Consider the following 14,777-nt stretch of genomic DNA (forward strand, 5'->3'; position numbering starts at 1 on the left):
GCTCTTTCCATATCACCCGATATCCGAAATATTTGAAAACTGTATAGATATTTCAGCTGATTTAGAAACTATGTATGTTTTGGTTTTTCATAAAGAGAAAGTATAGCCTAAATGTAGTTTACGTCATGCACATAGTTTAACACTGCAAATATATATAATATAAACAGTGAGTTGGCTTATGACAAAACGAGTGCCACCTAACTTATGTATGTTAAGTATTTACGTATAACTATTTGTGTGTTTTATATATATATACATATACATATATATATATACCTACACACACACACACACACACACACACACACACACACACACACACACCTATCTAATCAAGTAGAAAATAAATCGCACACGGGGTTTCTCCCATTTCTCCTCAACCAGGCACCCCAAGGAGATGAGATCAGTGTTAAATCTCGCGAGACGTTTTCGCAAACATACTGGCTGGCTTTTTTTGTAAAAACACTGACACGCAGTCTTAACATAAGAAACACTGATGCAGTGGAGCATGGTATGTGCAATATCAAGAAAACTATCATAGCTAAAGGGTGATAACTATCGCCCTTTTTAGATTTTTTTGTTATTTTTTTATTTTGGTTGTGTTCATGTTCATGTCCTTCCTGCTCTCGCGGAAGTGACGAACGTGTGTGTAAAGTACACTAGAGCAAAACATGCACATGTGAGAGCTGCATGGTGAGAAACCTAAATTTACTTCAACTATAACGTTATTTCACTGTCGACGTGAAGAAAGACTTCGGGCACGGAGTATGAATGAACCGGGACACTATCCTCCGCCGGACTTCGGCTGCCCCCCTCCAAATTCCATGCAGCCTTTCCAGCAGCAGCAGCCCCACTCGAGCAGCTTCCATCCCAGCATGTGGAGCTGGGGCGAGACGTCCTCCGAGCCCAGCTGGGACTCTAGCGGCCAGGCGGGATGGCATCACGGGGCAGCGACAGGCTTTGGTTTCCCAGCAGGCCGTGGAAACTATGGATCTAAACGTCCACACGGTGAGTAAGTTAGCCTATACAGTAGTCTAATGCTGATCAAACCCAAAGACACAAGGTATTAACAGCTTACAGTTTGCTACTTTCACATCTAGAAAAAGTTAGTTTTGTAACGATGAAATTGAAGTTAGCCAACAAATGTATCTGTAAGTAGCACATTTTATCATGTTTAACTTGATCCTGTATTCTCCTTGAAATTACTTGATATAATTATAAATGCTATTAGCCTACTTAATCCACTGTCAAAATCACAACCAGTGTCAGAAATATCATACTGTAGTTTGAGTGTTATCCCTGTTGGTCTTACAGGCTGCATGAATTCCTTAAGTAATCCAACTAATTTATTAGTTTATCATTTTACATGAGGAATTAATTCTACCTGGTCATCATCATGACCATATTACTAAGGATTTTTCTTAGACAATTAAAAAAAATGTAAAACCACTGTAGGATAGTATTAAAGAGATAGCCCACTCTGGCAATTTAGTGTTAAAAAATTGCAGTCTCCAAGCCTAAAATGAGATAACCCAGATTACATAACTATGAAGGTTATTTCTCAGACTTGAGAAAGTTTCTTAAGGCCACAGAAGACATTACAAGCGGAGTAGTACTCCCCATGTCGAGTAAACTCAACTTGGTGTGTAAAATTGGTGGAGTGCCACTTTTAATAGTAAAAAAGAAAATAATGTCATATTATTAAGATGGTGTGTGTGTGTGTGTGTGAGAGAGAGATGCTGTCATGCCTTTAACTTCGGTCTTGCCTTCAGGTCAAAACTTTGATCGGGAATGGCATCAAGGTGGACATCGAGGTGGAAGACAGAATTATGGAGCCCCTGGGAAAAGGGTACCTATCTGATGGAACTTTGTCACATAAATCATGATTTTGACCTTAATAGTGTTTGTCATACAACAGCAGTGTACTGTGCACTGAGAACAAGCCCAGCAACATTAGTGAATTAATGTCTATAATCCACAGCAGAAAAATAAAAAAGAACCAGAGTATTCTCATTTTTGTGACACCTGTGACCGGGGCTTCAAAAACCAAGAGAAGTACGAGGAACATGTTTCTCAACATGTCAAGGTAATTTGATATATCTATCAAGCATATTTTGCTTTATTTCATGTCAATTATGGAAATCAATATTCAAATTCTACTGACCACCTCTATCAAACCTCTTTTGTAGTGTTCTGTACCTGACTGCAGCTTCATGGCTCATGAAAAAATAGTGAGCATACACTGGAAAAATGTAGGTCCAACAACTCACTGTGTATCTGAAACTTATGCTCTCAGTATTTTCCTTTGCTCAGTCTTTTTATATCCTGACTGCAGAACCACGCACCAGGCGCAAAAAGGATCAAGCTGGACACACCAGACGAGATTGCAAAATGGAGAGAGGAGAGGCGCAAGTCAGTATTAACAAATAGATTTTTGAAAGTGTGGCAGCCATTCTAATTTATATTTGAACTATTAATGACATTATACCAAAGGATGATTTTCTATGTTGTATATACATACAGTTTGCCTATGATGTCTGCTTTCAATCAGCAAAACGTAATGATTGTTGTTTTTCAACTTGAACCTTGATTTGTTTTTCCAGAAACTATCCAACACTTCAGAATATCGACAAGAAGAAAAAAGTGATGGAGGTGCGGGAGGAGACGGGGGCAGTTCTGGAGACAGCTCAGTTTGGGTAAATGTAAATGTAGTATATTTAGACTCATTTACTTTGACATGAGGCCTGGGCTAATCTCATCTAAATCTCAATATTGTATTTACAGACGAATGAGAGGCAGAGGAAGAGGACGGGGTCGGGGCCGTGGCTGGGGTAACAGAGGGTTCCATGGGCAACACCCTCGAGGCCCTCACCCATCAGGCAGCAGTGCTACAGAAAGACCTCCGCCCCTCACCCAGCCCAGCAGGGACGGGGATCCACTGGGAGCGCTGGCCAGCAGTGATCATGGTGAGTGACTTCGTCTGATAAGGACGGGGCACAGTATTCAAGACTATAAACAATCAAATTTAATGTCACAATCAAAATATGTCACCATGCATTTATTATCACACCTATGTAATTTTTTTGGCCATCATTAACCTCATAGACAAAATCAAACTACTGTTGGTTTGATATTGTCTTAATTTTAAGAAGAAAAACATCAATAAGTAACTGATATGTACTTCAATGCATTTCTCACGTGCTTCCAGATTCAGACGGAGAGGACCCAGCTCCTGAGTCCAGGACTGGTGTCCTGGTTGTGGCGCCTAAACAGATGAGCTCAGCTCTGGGATCCCTGGTGGCCAACTACGGCTCCATGAGTGAAAGTGATGAAGAACCAGAGGGTAAGTTTGCCACCATCCTACAGATTAGAATGTGTATTAGTTCAACAACTTTGGTCCAGAAAAAAAACTCCAGACTCCACCTTGGCCCATGAAAATAGCACCCCTGTCTCTTACTGCCTCTAAAATGTAGCACTTGAAGTAGATCAGCATATTTAATGAAATTGATATACTTCCATGATTCTTGCACTTTTTGGGTTATAACAACATTGAATTGAATTGGTTGAATGCACTTATTGTGAGTCGCTTTGGATCAAAGCATCAGCTAAATAAATGTAATGTAATGTAGTTATACTATTACTAGAGTGGCATATGCCAGTAGGAATCATCATAAGAATTGGCATACAGAGTGGCATACCACTTTTTAATCTAGGAACTGCTGGCTATAATTTGAAGTCACATTGTTGAGTTTGTTGTTGTTGTGAAGTTGACTTGCTAACTGTAAGTGGAGAAGTGTCTTTGTTTTATAAATCACCACATTGGGGGATTCCTTCATGAGTCTGGAAAGTCTGATAAGTATGGAGAATAAAACTTCCACAGGACTTGGAAGTTATCAAAATGTATTTTATAACTTTTTTATTGTATTTTATTATAAATAGCAAACACATGGAAATTACACTTATTCAGTCTCTATGTAAATAACTGCACTGACACGTCTTTGGCCATTACTTTTTATCTAAACCCCTAGATAATGAATTAAGTAATTTAATTTGACCCAAGGAAGGCTATATTATAGGTAGGTTGGTTTTATTCAATTGTAAGATGAGGGTTATATACATTGATACACAAAATACACATTGGGAACTAGCATGTTGCGGGAAAAACGTTAAAAATGTGTTATTATTCTCTTTCCTTGCGTTTCAGCGTTCCCTATCCAGAGAGCCAAAGACCTTGTACAAGAAAACCAAGCTCTGCTAAACACAATGCCACCATACTCCCAGGACAGAGGACCCTCTAGAGGCCTGGAAACCTCTTCTAAGGTTACAGAGGCTCAGAAAGACGCCCACCCTAACTGTGCCCTTCACACACCTCACAGCAGAAGAGGAAAATGGGGAAGAGGAGGCGGGGGAGGAAGGGGCGGTAGAAGAGGACACCAAGATACACCGCAGGCCCGTCGTCCCACTCTACTTCAGATGGTAAGATTATACGAGCACATTTTTCAGACATTTTAAATTGAAAGAATACAATTTTAAATGTGTATTATCTAGATAATGCATCTTCTCAGCCATAAGCTTCCCTATGTTCTATAACTCTGTTTAGTTACTGGCCCCAGATATTCGCCATGAGAGGAATGTCCTCCTGCAGTGTGTGCGCTATGTTGTCCGAAACAACTTCTTTGGTCTGGAGAGCAGGCCTCAGAACCAGAAGGGCATCCAGGATAAAGTCACACCAGCTATCCCAACCGGAGAGCATAAAGGGAGGCAAGAAAAGCCATCAGAGGAAGCCAGGGCTGTGCCTCGGTCTACCTCTCTAGTTGGTGGAGAGAGAAGTTCAGTAAAAGTTAGTTATCAGGAGGATTTAGAAAAAAGTAAAGCTGTGGATAACCAGTACTTGCATACATGCTCAGAATCATCCAAGGATCCTCCTGTGGAGCAGGATGCAGGGTATTTCATCCAAAATACTGAAGAGACAACTACCAAAGACTGCCACAACCCTTATTTGACAGGCACAGATCAAATCCGATCTACCTCTTATATTTCTGATGATGAAATATGGGAGAGCCCTGGTGCGGTTATGTCCTAAAGAATTATTATTTTGTTATAAAGCATAAAAGAGAGATTTTCTTTGTCTTTCAGAGGTTGATGTTAATTCTTTCAAACTGTTATTTTTCAAAGGACTTATTTTTTATGTGATATGATGTTAGTTTGACTAACAAAATCATTTATATTTTTGTAACATGTTATATACTGAAGAAAGACAACCTTTGTTTCTTGTGAAATAAATTACATCATTGACACTTACGGTATCAAGGAAATTACATTCCTCTAAAATAAACAAGATACTTCTTATAAAAGTTGTCAATCATTATCAATGTTAAAGGAAGGGTTTACTTTCCAGTGTCAACAGCTCGACTATATACAGTAGGGGTGGGAAAAATAATCGATTCTTAGATGCATCGCGATTCTCTCTAGAACAATTCGATTATGGATTCTGATAAGTTAATAATCGATTATTTATTTTATATTTATTATTTTTTTATTTTTTTATGTTTTGATTTTTATTAAAAAGTTACTGTCTCCAGACAAGTACAAATCAGAAAACAGAGTGACTGAAAGAGGATGGGATAATGGACAACAACTTAGTTTAGGCAGAAAAAAAACACAAAAACGGCCAAAAGGAAAAACATTTTTTTGTACATATACACATGATCTAATAAGACATACATAAAATGATTAGGCAAAACACATATAGGCTGTTCATCTACTTTATCACATTACATCTGACCACCTTATGTTTCATGTTCTAAGAAGCCAATTATCCACCTTTAAACATGACTGAGCCTCTGACATGGAAGATTACTGGAAGAGAAGGTGACTTTCACAAGCATGTTTAAGGCTTACGCGTGGAACGACTACCAAACTAAAACTTCAGTAGACAAAACATTTCATTAAAACTTGTGTGTCACAAAACTGTATATGTCAAAATCTAAGCTTTGTCTAGCTGCTTTGTCTAGGAAGTGATTAGCAAACTCTGAGTAGCAAACTCAGATTTATATGTATATTTTTTTAAATCACGCATGGAAATGTACATTAAAAAATTGTTGCATCGAGATGCATCGATAATCGGTTTAGAATCAAATCGTGAAAAAAACTGAGCTTTTAACTTATGTTTAGGTCTTGGCCAGCAACAGTAAAGTTGATTATCGGTCAAGTCAACACAACTGCATGATAATTATTTCACATGTAATGAGAAGAACATTATATTTGTGGCCTCTGTAAGTCAGTACTTAGTCATATAATCATACAAGTCATATAATAGCTGGAAGTTGTGTTTGAGTTAACCCACTGTTTGTAGAGTTCAGCACTGTGGAAGTTGGACAGTCTTTACACAGGGGTGTGATTCTTCCGGAAATCCGGCTTTTCTGACCTGAAAATGAAGCTCTCGTAAATCATGCAAATCCACTTTTGGGGTGTCGCAAGGCACAGGTCGGGGGTATTGGTAAACATAATGACCGGTCACTGCTGTCAACGTTTTTTGTGCCTCTGACTCGTGTCTTCATATCACTCCGCAAGTGGTCCATTAATTTGTCACGATGTAACTTCATTCAAAGCAGAGCTCCACCAAAGAGCCTGCAATCGTTGCGGAAGGTTATTTGAATAAGAATTTTGGACGTGTGGGGGCGAACTATCTTCTTAGCTGAAGCCGACAACGGGACAATATTTTTATTTTATGTTGGCAATGCAAGCTGAAGCGACGTAGCAGATGACGTTGAGAAGTTGCAGTGAGGAATATTTTAGGAGCACCATTTTCGGCAGTGCAGAAAGGTAGTGGCCCACACTAACTTAGTGTTGAGCCGGGAAACATGGCTAAAAGAGCTCTACAGCGAACAGATGTGCTGGGCGAGCCGTCAGTCGGTCGAAGCTAACAGAAGCTAGCTGCCGTAAGCTGACAGCTGACCAACGCTACCAAGTGATCGGCGGAGACAGGGAGTACATGTATTTGAAAGAGTCCGGCAGTTGTGGTAGACGAAGGTCCAGTCGGGAGATTGGATGGAGAGTCCACTGAAGTCCACTGCGGTCTGAAGGGCTAATCCTCGCTAGATCACTAGCTAGTCGGGAGGTTGACAGCTAACGTTAGCCAGCTGAAGCTAACAGTCGATCGATGGTGAGTAACGTACGTTACACAGGCTGGCAGCAGCACAGAGTCCAGAGTTGATAAGTGTGTGTGTGTGTGTGTGTGTGTGTGTGTGGGGGGGGGGGGGGGTAGAAAGGTGTTGAGAATGACCAACACCTAATCTTAAACTTAGTGTAGCTACTTAATTTGCTACGACCCGATCAGAGGTTACTTAAATTGAGACGTTCAGTCAAAATCAATCATGTCACCTTCAAACGGGATCTCCGTTTGCAGGGTTCAGGCTGTACCGGACCCTCCCGGTGATCATGCTGCTCTGGGGGACCGGCTGTACAGTGAGAAGCCGCTGTTGACAGGCGCAGAGCTCTGCCGGAACTCCGACTGCTGTCTGTCCGCGCGGCCGTCTGACGGCATCAGTATTAAATTGAGACAGTTTTATTAGCGGTTAAAAACGTCTCGCGTTAAATAGTGGTCTAATTCGGTACAGTTGGTTTTAACGCCTGATGCAAAGTGTAGGCCTATAGGAGTACACATGAAAACCCTGAACAAGCAGCGTCGCTCTGCTCTGTCTTTCTGCTGTGCCCCATTCACGTAGTAGTTTTACACTATGTAGATTAAACTCTGCAATTAATCCGCGGTTCACATGTATGTATGAACTGTGGTGGTCCGTTACACTGTAGGCTATATTCAACATCACTGATTAAGTAGCCTAAGTCAATCCTACAAACAACTGGACTTTAGGGTCAAGTGTTGTTGTATCCGGCCCATGTCCCGGATGTGAAAGCCTCCTTACTGGACTACTGAATATAATAATATTCCATTATATTTTGTATTTTGAATTGTTACCTGCCACCAGAATTTTGTTATTTCCTTGCAATAAATATTGACATTTTTACCATAAATTGGTGCCTAAAAATGTATCAGAATGCAGGAATTGAAGTCTTTTACCCTCAGAATTTCATGGGGGAGGACCCCCAGACCCCGCTTTGTGTGTTCCCACAAAGACAAATTCTGAGCAAGGAAAAACCCTGAAGTATAATCATAGACAGCCATAAAAAACATTTAAATTGCAGAGTTAGAGTTATAACTTAATATGTACAGTGTCAACAGAGAGAAACACGGACAATTGAACAGACAGTGACAACATACATACTACATACCTACATACTGTAGAGAATGACAGTAACAGCATACAAACGGCATAAATAAAAATTTGTTATAAACGTGTGCTCTTTAAAAAGTAGAAAGCATTGTTTGCCAGTTACATTAAATGTTTAAAAATCCGTAAATGTCCGTGGGTGGGGCTGCATGGGTGTGGTAATGTGGGCTGGTGTGGGTGTGGGTGTGGGTGTGCGTGGGTGTCGTAGTAAGGAGAGAGAATGGGAGAAGGAAGTTTGTGTGAGGTGGACCTGGTCACCACAGACCCAAATCTTCTCAGCTGTTGCTACTGTCATATGCTGTACTGTCTCTTCATGTGGCACTATTATTATTTATATTATAACAAGGTAATGCAATGTGTGATCAAGTGATGACTGATTAACAGTAATGTAAATGCTAAATGCCCTAATACCTACATATCATGTAAGACTCAATTTCTCCATTTCTTTGCACAAAACTCTCCAGAAAGTGCCATTTAATGGTTTATTTTTTTAAAAAATGAGGGGGGGGGGGCTGTCGCAGCGTCATGGGTGCGCCGTATATTTTCCTGCTTTTTTGTCCTTTGCCAATCACACCTATGTTACAAGACTACAGTCACGGCAACAAATTACATTACATGTCATTTAGCTGACACTTTAATCCAAAGAGACTTACAATTGCTATATATGTCAGAGGTCGCACGCCTCTGGAGCAACTAGGTGTTAAGTGTCTTGCTCAGGGACACATTGGTTGATGTACCGCAGTGGGAATTGAACCCAGATCTCATGTGTTTATGCATATGTGTCATATCCACTGCGCAATGAAAACTACTTCCTTCGAGCCGGAGTTGAACCAGCGACCTAAGGATGCCTGCACTTATCAACCTACAGTCCGCCTCCATCTCTCATCTGAAAGACCACTTCAGTCCCAACTGAATGGGAGGGAAACCCAGCTATTTAACCTCTGTGTGGTCGTTGTCAAGATTATCGATACTGCTTCATTCGTTAGTGCTCCTGGTTGTTGTAACAACACCATTATGGTTGTGAGTGACACCCCAGGCCAAGTCTGAACGACCATCGGTGGCTTTCTCACATGACGACAAATGTGAGCGTTTGATTAGCATCCTGGGAAGAGATGATGGCTGTTAACCTGACGAGCCAGATGTTTGTTTTTTACACAAACCATCTGAAAAGCTTTCATTAAAAATGGGCAGGTGCTTTAAAAGAAAAACTCCTAGCAGGGGATTGGATGAACCATCTATCTATCATGTCAGCCACTGTTGTTTTGAGCAAACAGCCCAGTCGTGGCTGTCACCGAATGCTGATTGGTTCGAAAAGCTGGTAGTTCAGATGCAAACGCGTTATTTGAAGCCTGATAAGATGGATTTTTTGTGTGATATGTGATCTCATGAGTAAGTAAGTAAGTACAGTTTATTTGTATAGCACCTTTCACAGATAAAAATCGCAAAGTGCTTCACAATAAAATGTAATACAATACAACACATTAAAATACAGGACCATTTAAATACATATAGAAAACATAAACAACCATAAAAACCCCTCGACTAACTAAAAGCCTGCTTGAGTAGCAGAGTCTTCAATTGCTTTTTAAAAGATTCGACAGAATTCACACAATGCAGAGATGGGGGCAAGTCATTCCACAGCCTAGGAGCCACAGCTTGGAATGATCGATCCCCTCTAGTTTTAAAATGAGTGCAGGGAACCAATAATAGCCTCAGACCTAATGACCTCAGACTACGGGTGGGAGTATGAAGCTGTATCAAGTCAGAGATGTAGGGAGGAACTTGACTGTGCAGGGCTCTAAAAGTAAGGACCAGGATCTTACCTGATCTTGTGAATCCAGCTGCCATGCAAGGTAAGATGGCTGTCCTTTCATCTCTTCTTCTCTTCATCTCGTATATGAAGTCATCATCTCTGACGACAAATGCTTGGTGGACAGCATGAGAAAGAAATCATGTAACACACTGAATTGTACTGTACTCCTGCTAAATTAAACCAGCTTTCTTCTATAGTACGAGTGGAGTAAATACTATACTTGAAGGCAGCTTCATTGTATTGAGAAAGAGTAAAAGAAAAGACGAAGGGACTGTGCTTTGTTGTTGCTGGAAACAGCTGTTAAGGCCCTGACACACCAACCCGACGGCTGACCGTCGGCCGAAAAGGCAGTTGGACTGATCAGTCGGCTCCCCGAGGTCCAAAAAGTGCCTTGGAAAACACCGAAGCAATGCCAACTTGAGCGTACATTCTGTGCGTGCGCGAGGAAAAACGTTGGTCTGGCTTCTCCAGCTGGCTGATAATGGCGGCTTGGGATTTTCGTCAGATTTTGAGGCGTTTGTCACTCATCCCGCTCACCATTTCCGGGTTAGCACTCAGCACCAATCAGATTGGTCATTGAGTCCGACTGCCCGCCCTCCGAACCAGCAAGTCAGGTCGGCCAAAATGAAGGCAGATGGCCCCTATGACAGCCAACGGCACGGAACACACCAAACAGACTCGAGTCACCGACCTCGCCAGACTGTCCGACGGCCGATTATCAGGTTGGTGTGTCAGGGCCTTTACACAAACTCCCGGGCAGTTCAGTGCTTGTGTCTATTTTTTTACCCTCCTTGTGTTTTAAAACTTTCTTGTGGCAGCAATAGAGACAGGGATGTTTCCTGTCTACTGTACGGGACTCTCACACCGCCTCAAAACAGACTGACAAGTCTGATTGCTGGTTACATAATTGGCCACCGCAGCGTGATGTTGGGTTGTGTTTCTCCAAAAGTTGACTCGGTGTCAACTTTTTGCTGCAGGGTGCTGTAGGCTTTTTCAGCTCCCCCCTGTGGCCACCACTGCCGCAGCCTAAACGCACTTCCCCCATTCAAAATGAACGGGCAGACGTGTTTTGTCGCACCGGCTGATGGCCAATGCAGTCAGGGTAAATGAAGGCTAAAGATTGAAAAAAATACACAGCTTTTTCTTGCACTTATTTACCTGAACTAGAAGACAAATAAAACATTCTTTATACATGCCTGCCGCACCAATAAGGCCCACAATGCAGCCAAAATAGAAATAAAATAAAATTTTATTTTTATTTAACATAGTTGCTCAGGTAAACATGTTGTATGTGTTGATGTGTGACTGCAGATAATTTCAGGCATTTAAATAACAAAACACTTGCCCCGTGTGAGGCTCGAACTCACGACCTTCAGATTATGAGACTGACGCGCTGCCTACTGCGCCAACGAGGCCTGAAACTCAGTCATACCAATCAATGTTATTGACGGCTAACGTGTAAAATGTTACACATACAGTAAAGAGTAAATATACACCTTTGAGGCCCAGGAAGAAAGTCCCCAGACTCCGTTAAAAAACCAAGCAACTATCTTGTTCATCTGAAACCAAGACTTTGCTCACTTACTGGTGTGTTTTGGGTCATTGTCTTGTTGAAAGACCCATTTCAAAGGCATTTCCTCTTCAGCATAAGGCAACACCTCTTCAAGTATTTTGATGTATTGAAACTGATCCATGATCCCTGGTATGCGATAAATAGGCCCAACACCACAATATGAGAAACATCCCCATAACATGATTGTTGCACCACCATGCTTTACTGTCTTCACAGTGTATTGTGGCTTGAATTCAGTGCATGGGGGTCGTCAGACAAACTGTCTGCGAAAAGAACAAAAAGAACAATTTTGCTCTCATCAGTCTACAGAATGTTGCACCATTTCTCCTTTGGCCAGTCAATTTTCAGTCAGAAATTTCAACCTATTCAGTACGTCTTTTTTCAGCAATGGGACTTTGCGGGGGCTTCTAGCTGATAGCTTTCCTTCACATAGCCTTCTTCTGATCGTAGCAGTACTCACAGGTAACTTTAAGTCTTCTTTGATTTTCCTGGAGCTGATCATTGGTTGAGCCTTTGCCATTTTGGCTATTCTTCGATCCATTCGAATGGTAGTTGACCGTTTTTTCCCCACGTCGTTCAGGCTTTGGATGCCATTTCAAGGCATTTGAAATCATTTTGGCTGAGCAGCCTATAATTTTCTGCACTTCTTTATATGTTTTTCCCTCTCCAATCAACTTTTTAAGTATGAGTATTTCAGTGTGAAATGCACTATAACCAGCATGCACAACATTTGCTTCCTTCCTTCCTTAAATATGGGCCATAATTGACACCTGTTTCTTCACAGAATCAATCACCTCACTAACTGAACACAACACTGCTATTATTTTGAACATGCCCCTTTCAATTACAGATTCAATTACACAGAATGAGCAGCATGCATGTCATGACTGTTGGGTCTGTTGGTTTTCTATGACTCTACAACACTTACTGGGAAATTATTTGCCATGTAGAAATATCACTTCTACCAAAAAATTTGATTTATGAGGTTAGTGATGTTGGACTGCTATTATTTTGAACACAACTGTACATCTCCAATATTTACCTGAGGTTTGTTACGTCTCTGGTCACGCAACTGTAAGAAACAAGCCGTTTTTTTTTTAGGTCGGGTAGAATCTATCTCTGTTGATCTTGTTTGTTTGTTTGTTTGTTTGCTGCTTTCATGACTGTACTAACGTTACAGCTGTAGCGTGCTGGGTTTACATTTTTACAGGTATATCTGGCAACCCGGCCTGGCTGTCAAACTGGGCAGTTAATAACAACACACAGGCCAAAACACAAACAGACATTACATCACGGAACAGGGGGGTCGCGGAAAATACTTTTCAATACTCATCTGGATTGAAGCCGCAAACATTCAGTGTAAGTAAAAAAATGACATACCATTATTTATAATAAGTTTATTTGATTCACAGCTGCTACATATAGTGTTTTGACCTCGACAACCCAACTGCATTTTACCGCAAACTTGCGACTAGTTAACTTTCTAAAGCAGGCGCAATCACTTGTTTGCTAAGGGTCGGGTCGGGACTCCAACATTAACACACTGACAACATTGTATTCAGAATATAAAATATTTTTATAGCACTTTTTAATGAGTGATTGTGTAAAGGTGTTCACGAGATACCAACCTTTCGTGAACTTGTGAATTTCGCCAGCCGTCTTTTTCTCGTTTTGATGGAGACAGACGCTGTGTGCACGGAGGGGCTGTGTGTGTTTGTATATGTGTGAGCGACGCGTGAGTGACAGCGATACGGAGGAGAGCAGGGAAAGGAAAAGCAGCTGAACAAATACGCTGCGTGTTTTAAATAGCGTAAAAAAAAATATGTGGCAGCTGGTGTTGATTATATGGCACACCGCCACAAATTAGTCTATGTGTGGGAAATACTGAAATGAAAACCACACAAACTGTGATCAGTTCCAAGCTTTGGTTGCTTGTGTTTTTCCCCACCTTTTTCTAATGCCAGTACTGATTGCTGAAAATGAAGCAAGTAAAACCTGTAGAGTGGAGAGGAGAAGGATCGCTTTGTGATTTGGGGTGTGAATAGTCACATGAGCGATCGGGTACGAATCTACGCTTCGCCGGCGGTGTCTTCCTGCTGTAAGTGCTTCACCATTTCCCCTTTATTCCCACATTCCCCCCTTTATTGCTCCATCTACATAGTGCCCTCTGCTCGAAAAAATTTATTTAGTGGTGTAAAATAAAACCTTCTCACCAAGTATGGAAGGGAAGGCCAACCTTAAGTCTATGGGCTGCATGGATGAGAAAAACCCATCAACTTAGTTGTATGTTGCCTTTTCTTCATTCCTGTCCTCACACTCCTGCAATGTAACAAAACTGTGTTGCATTGGCCGGGAATCGAACCCGGGCCTCCCGCGTGGCAGGCGAGAATTCTACCACTGAACCACCAATGCTCACACATAACTCTTTAAAGCAGCTCCGCCCTCGTCACTGACAAGACATGAGAGTCACTGTTGTGGGTTGCTTGAACTAGGTATTAGTGCATTCCATTTACTTCGGAACTTGTAAGCTGGAGCTGTGAATGATGTCACACCCGAGTTGAAGGCATTCCATTTACAAGTTGGATTTTCGTTGTTTTCATTAGCTTTAGCCATTGTTAGCAATACCAGTTGATAACGCATTACGCCATTTTTTTGTGCATACAAACAGCGTAAAAACATGTCCACAGATAGAAGAATATTGATAACGTTATAACGTTAGTTACTAGCGAAGAGGACAGTAACCGAGCAGTCACTAACTTACTAGTTCAGCTGTCCCACCTTGACGACTTTAACCAGCCTAGCGTCATCCAGGATGACAAGGCAGAGAGCCACAGCCCTGCGACAGCCACCTTTTCAACTGCCCCACCTCCGTCTCCACTTTAGCCCATAGATGTGTTATCGTCAGCCCGCCACATCAAGGCATAGACCACGGTACTTGTTTAGCAGCCCCAATTTATCTGTTACTGTTTACCTATCTATTTCAACCATACTTTTAGCTGACTATTATAACAATTTATTCATTACAGTACGATAAAGCTAATATTTATATTAAAATAGGAACTGTTTATTCCTTAGATAGTAGTTCATCTCAAATATAACG

General features: G+C 41.3%; 1 protein-coding gene, 1 long non-coding RNA gene and 2 other non-coding genes across 6 annotated transcripts; 1 reads left to right on the forward strand and 3 right to left on the reverse strand.

Annotated features, from left to right (window-relative positions):
- Positions 1–394: 394 nt before the first annotated feature.
- On the forward strand, positions 395–5,354 carry nufip1 (nuclear FMR1 interacting protein 1). 3 transcript variants are annotated; one of them, XM_031291742.2, is made up of 11 exons: positions 397–1,008; positions 1,773–1,849; positions 1,982–2,086; positions 2,190–2,252; positions 2,336–2,412; positions 2,604–2,696; positions 2,785–2,966; positions 3,209–3,343; positions 4,205–4,476; positions 4,601–4,685; positions 4,716–5,354. In XM_031291742.2, exons 1-11 carry the CDS (start codon positions 768–770, stop codon positions 5,081–5,083), a joined length of 1,698 nt encoding a protein of 565 aa, XP_031147602.1. In that variant the 5' UTR covers positions 397–767; the 3' UTR covers positions 5,084–5,354. The 3 variants fall into 3 exon arrangements, with proteins under 3 accessions (XP_031147601.1, XP_031147600.1, XP_031147602.1); XM_031291741.2 differs by having other exon boundaries at positions 395–1,008; positions 1,985–2,086; positions 4,601–5,354; XM_031291740.2 differs by having other exon boundaries at positions 396–1,008; positions 4,601–5,354.
- On the reverse strand, positions 3,040–10,221 carry LOC116044523. Its single transcript, XR_004103695.1, has 2 exons — positions 10,115–10,221; positions 3,040–3,360 (listed from the first exon to the last, which is right to left on the reverse strand). It is a non-coding gene; the product is annotated as an uncharacterized LOC116044523 (long non-coding RNA).
- Positions 10,222–11,446: 1,225 nt separating this feature from the next.
- On the reverse strand, positions 11,447–11,519 carry trnam-cau. Its single transcript has one exon. It is a non-coding gene; the product is annotated as a tRNA-Met (tRNA).
- A 2,499-nt stretch (positions 11,520–14,018) lies between these two features.
- On the reverse strand, positions 14,019–14,089 carry trnag-gcc. The gene has a single exon. It is a non-coding gene; the product is annotated as a tRNA-Gly (tRNA).
- Positions 14,090–14,777: the final 688 nt, after the last annotated feature.

Source organism: Sander lucioperca, chromosome 24 (assembly GCF_008315115.2).
Source record: "Sander lucioperca isolate FBNREF2018 chromosome 24, SLUC_FBN_1.2, whole genome shotgun sequence".
NCBI classification, from domain to species: Eukaryota; Metazoa; Chordata; class Actinopteri; order Perciformes; family Percidae; genus Sander; species Sander lucioperca.

Excerpts from the sequence above, each read along its gene's own strand:
- nufip1 (XM_031291740.2), top strand. The coding sequence starts at position 768 with ATGAATGAACCGGGACACTATCCTCCGCCGGACTTCGGCTGCCCCCCT. Across the intron at positions 2,967-3,208 it reads GCTGGCCAGCAGTGATCATG|ATTCAGACGGAGAGGACCCA; the intron begins GTGAGTGACTTC and ends ACGTGCTTCCAG. Across the intron at positions 4,477-4,600 it reads GTCCCACTCTACTTCAGATG|TTACTGGCCCCAGATATTCG; the intron begins GTAAGATTATAC and ends AACTCTGTTTAG.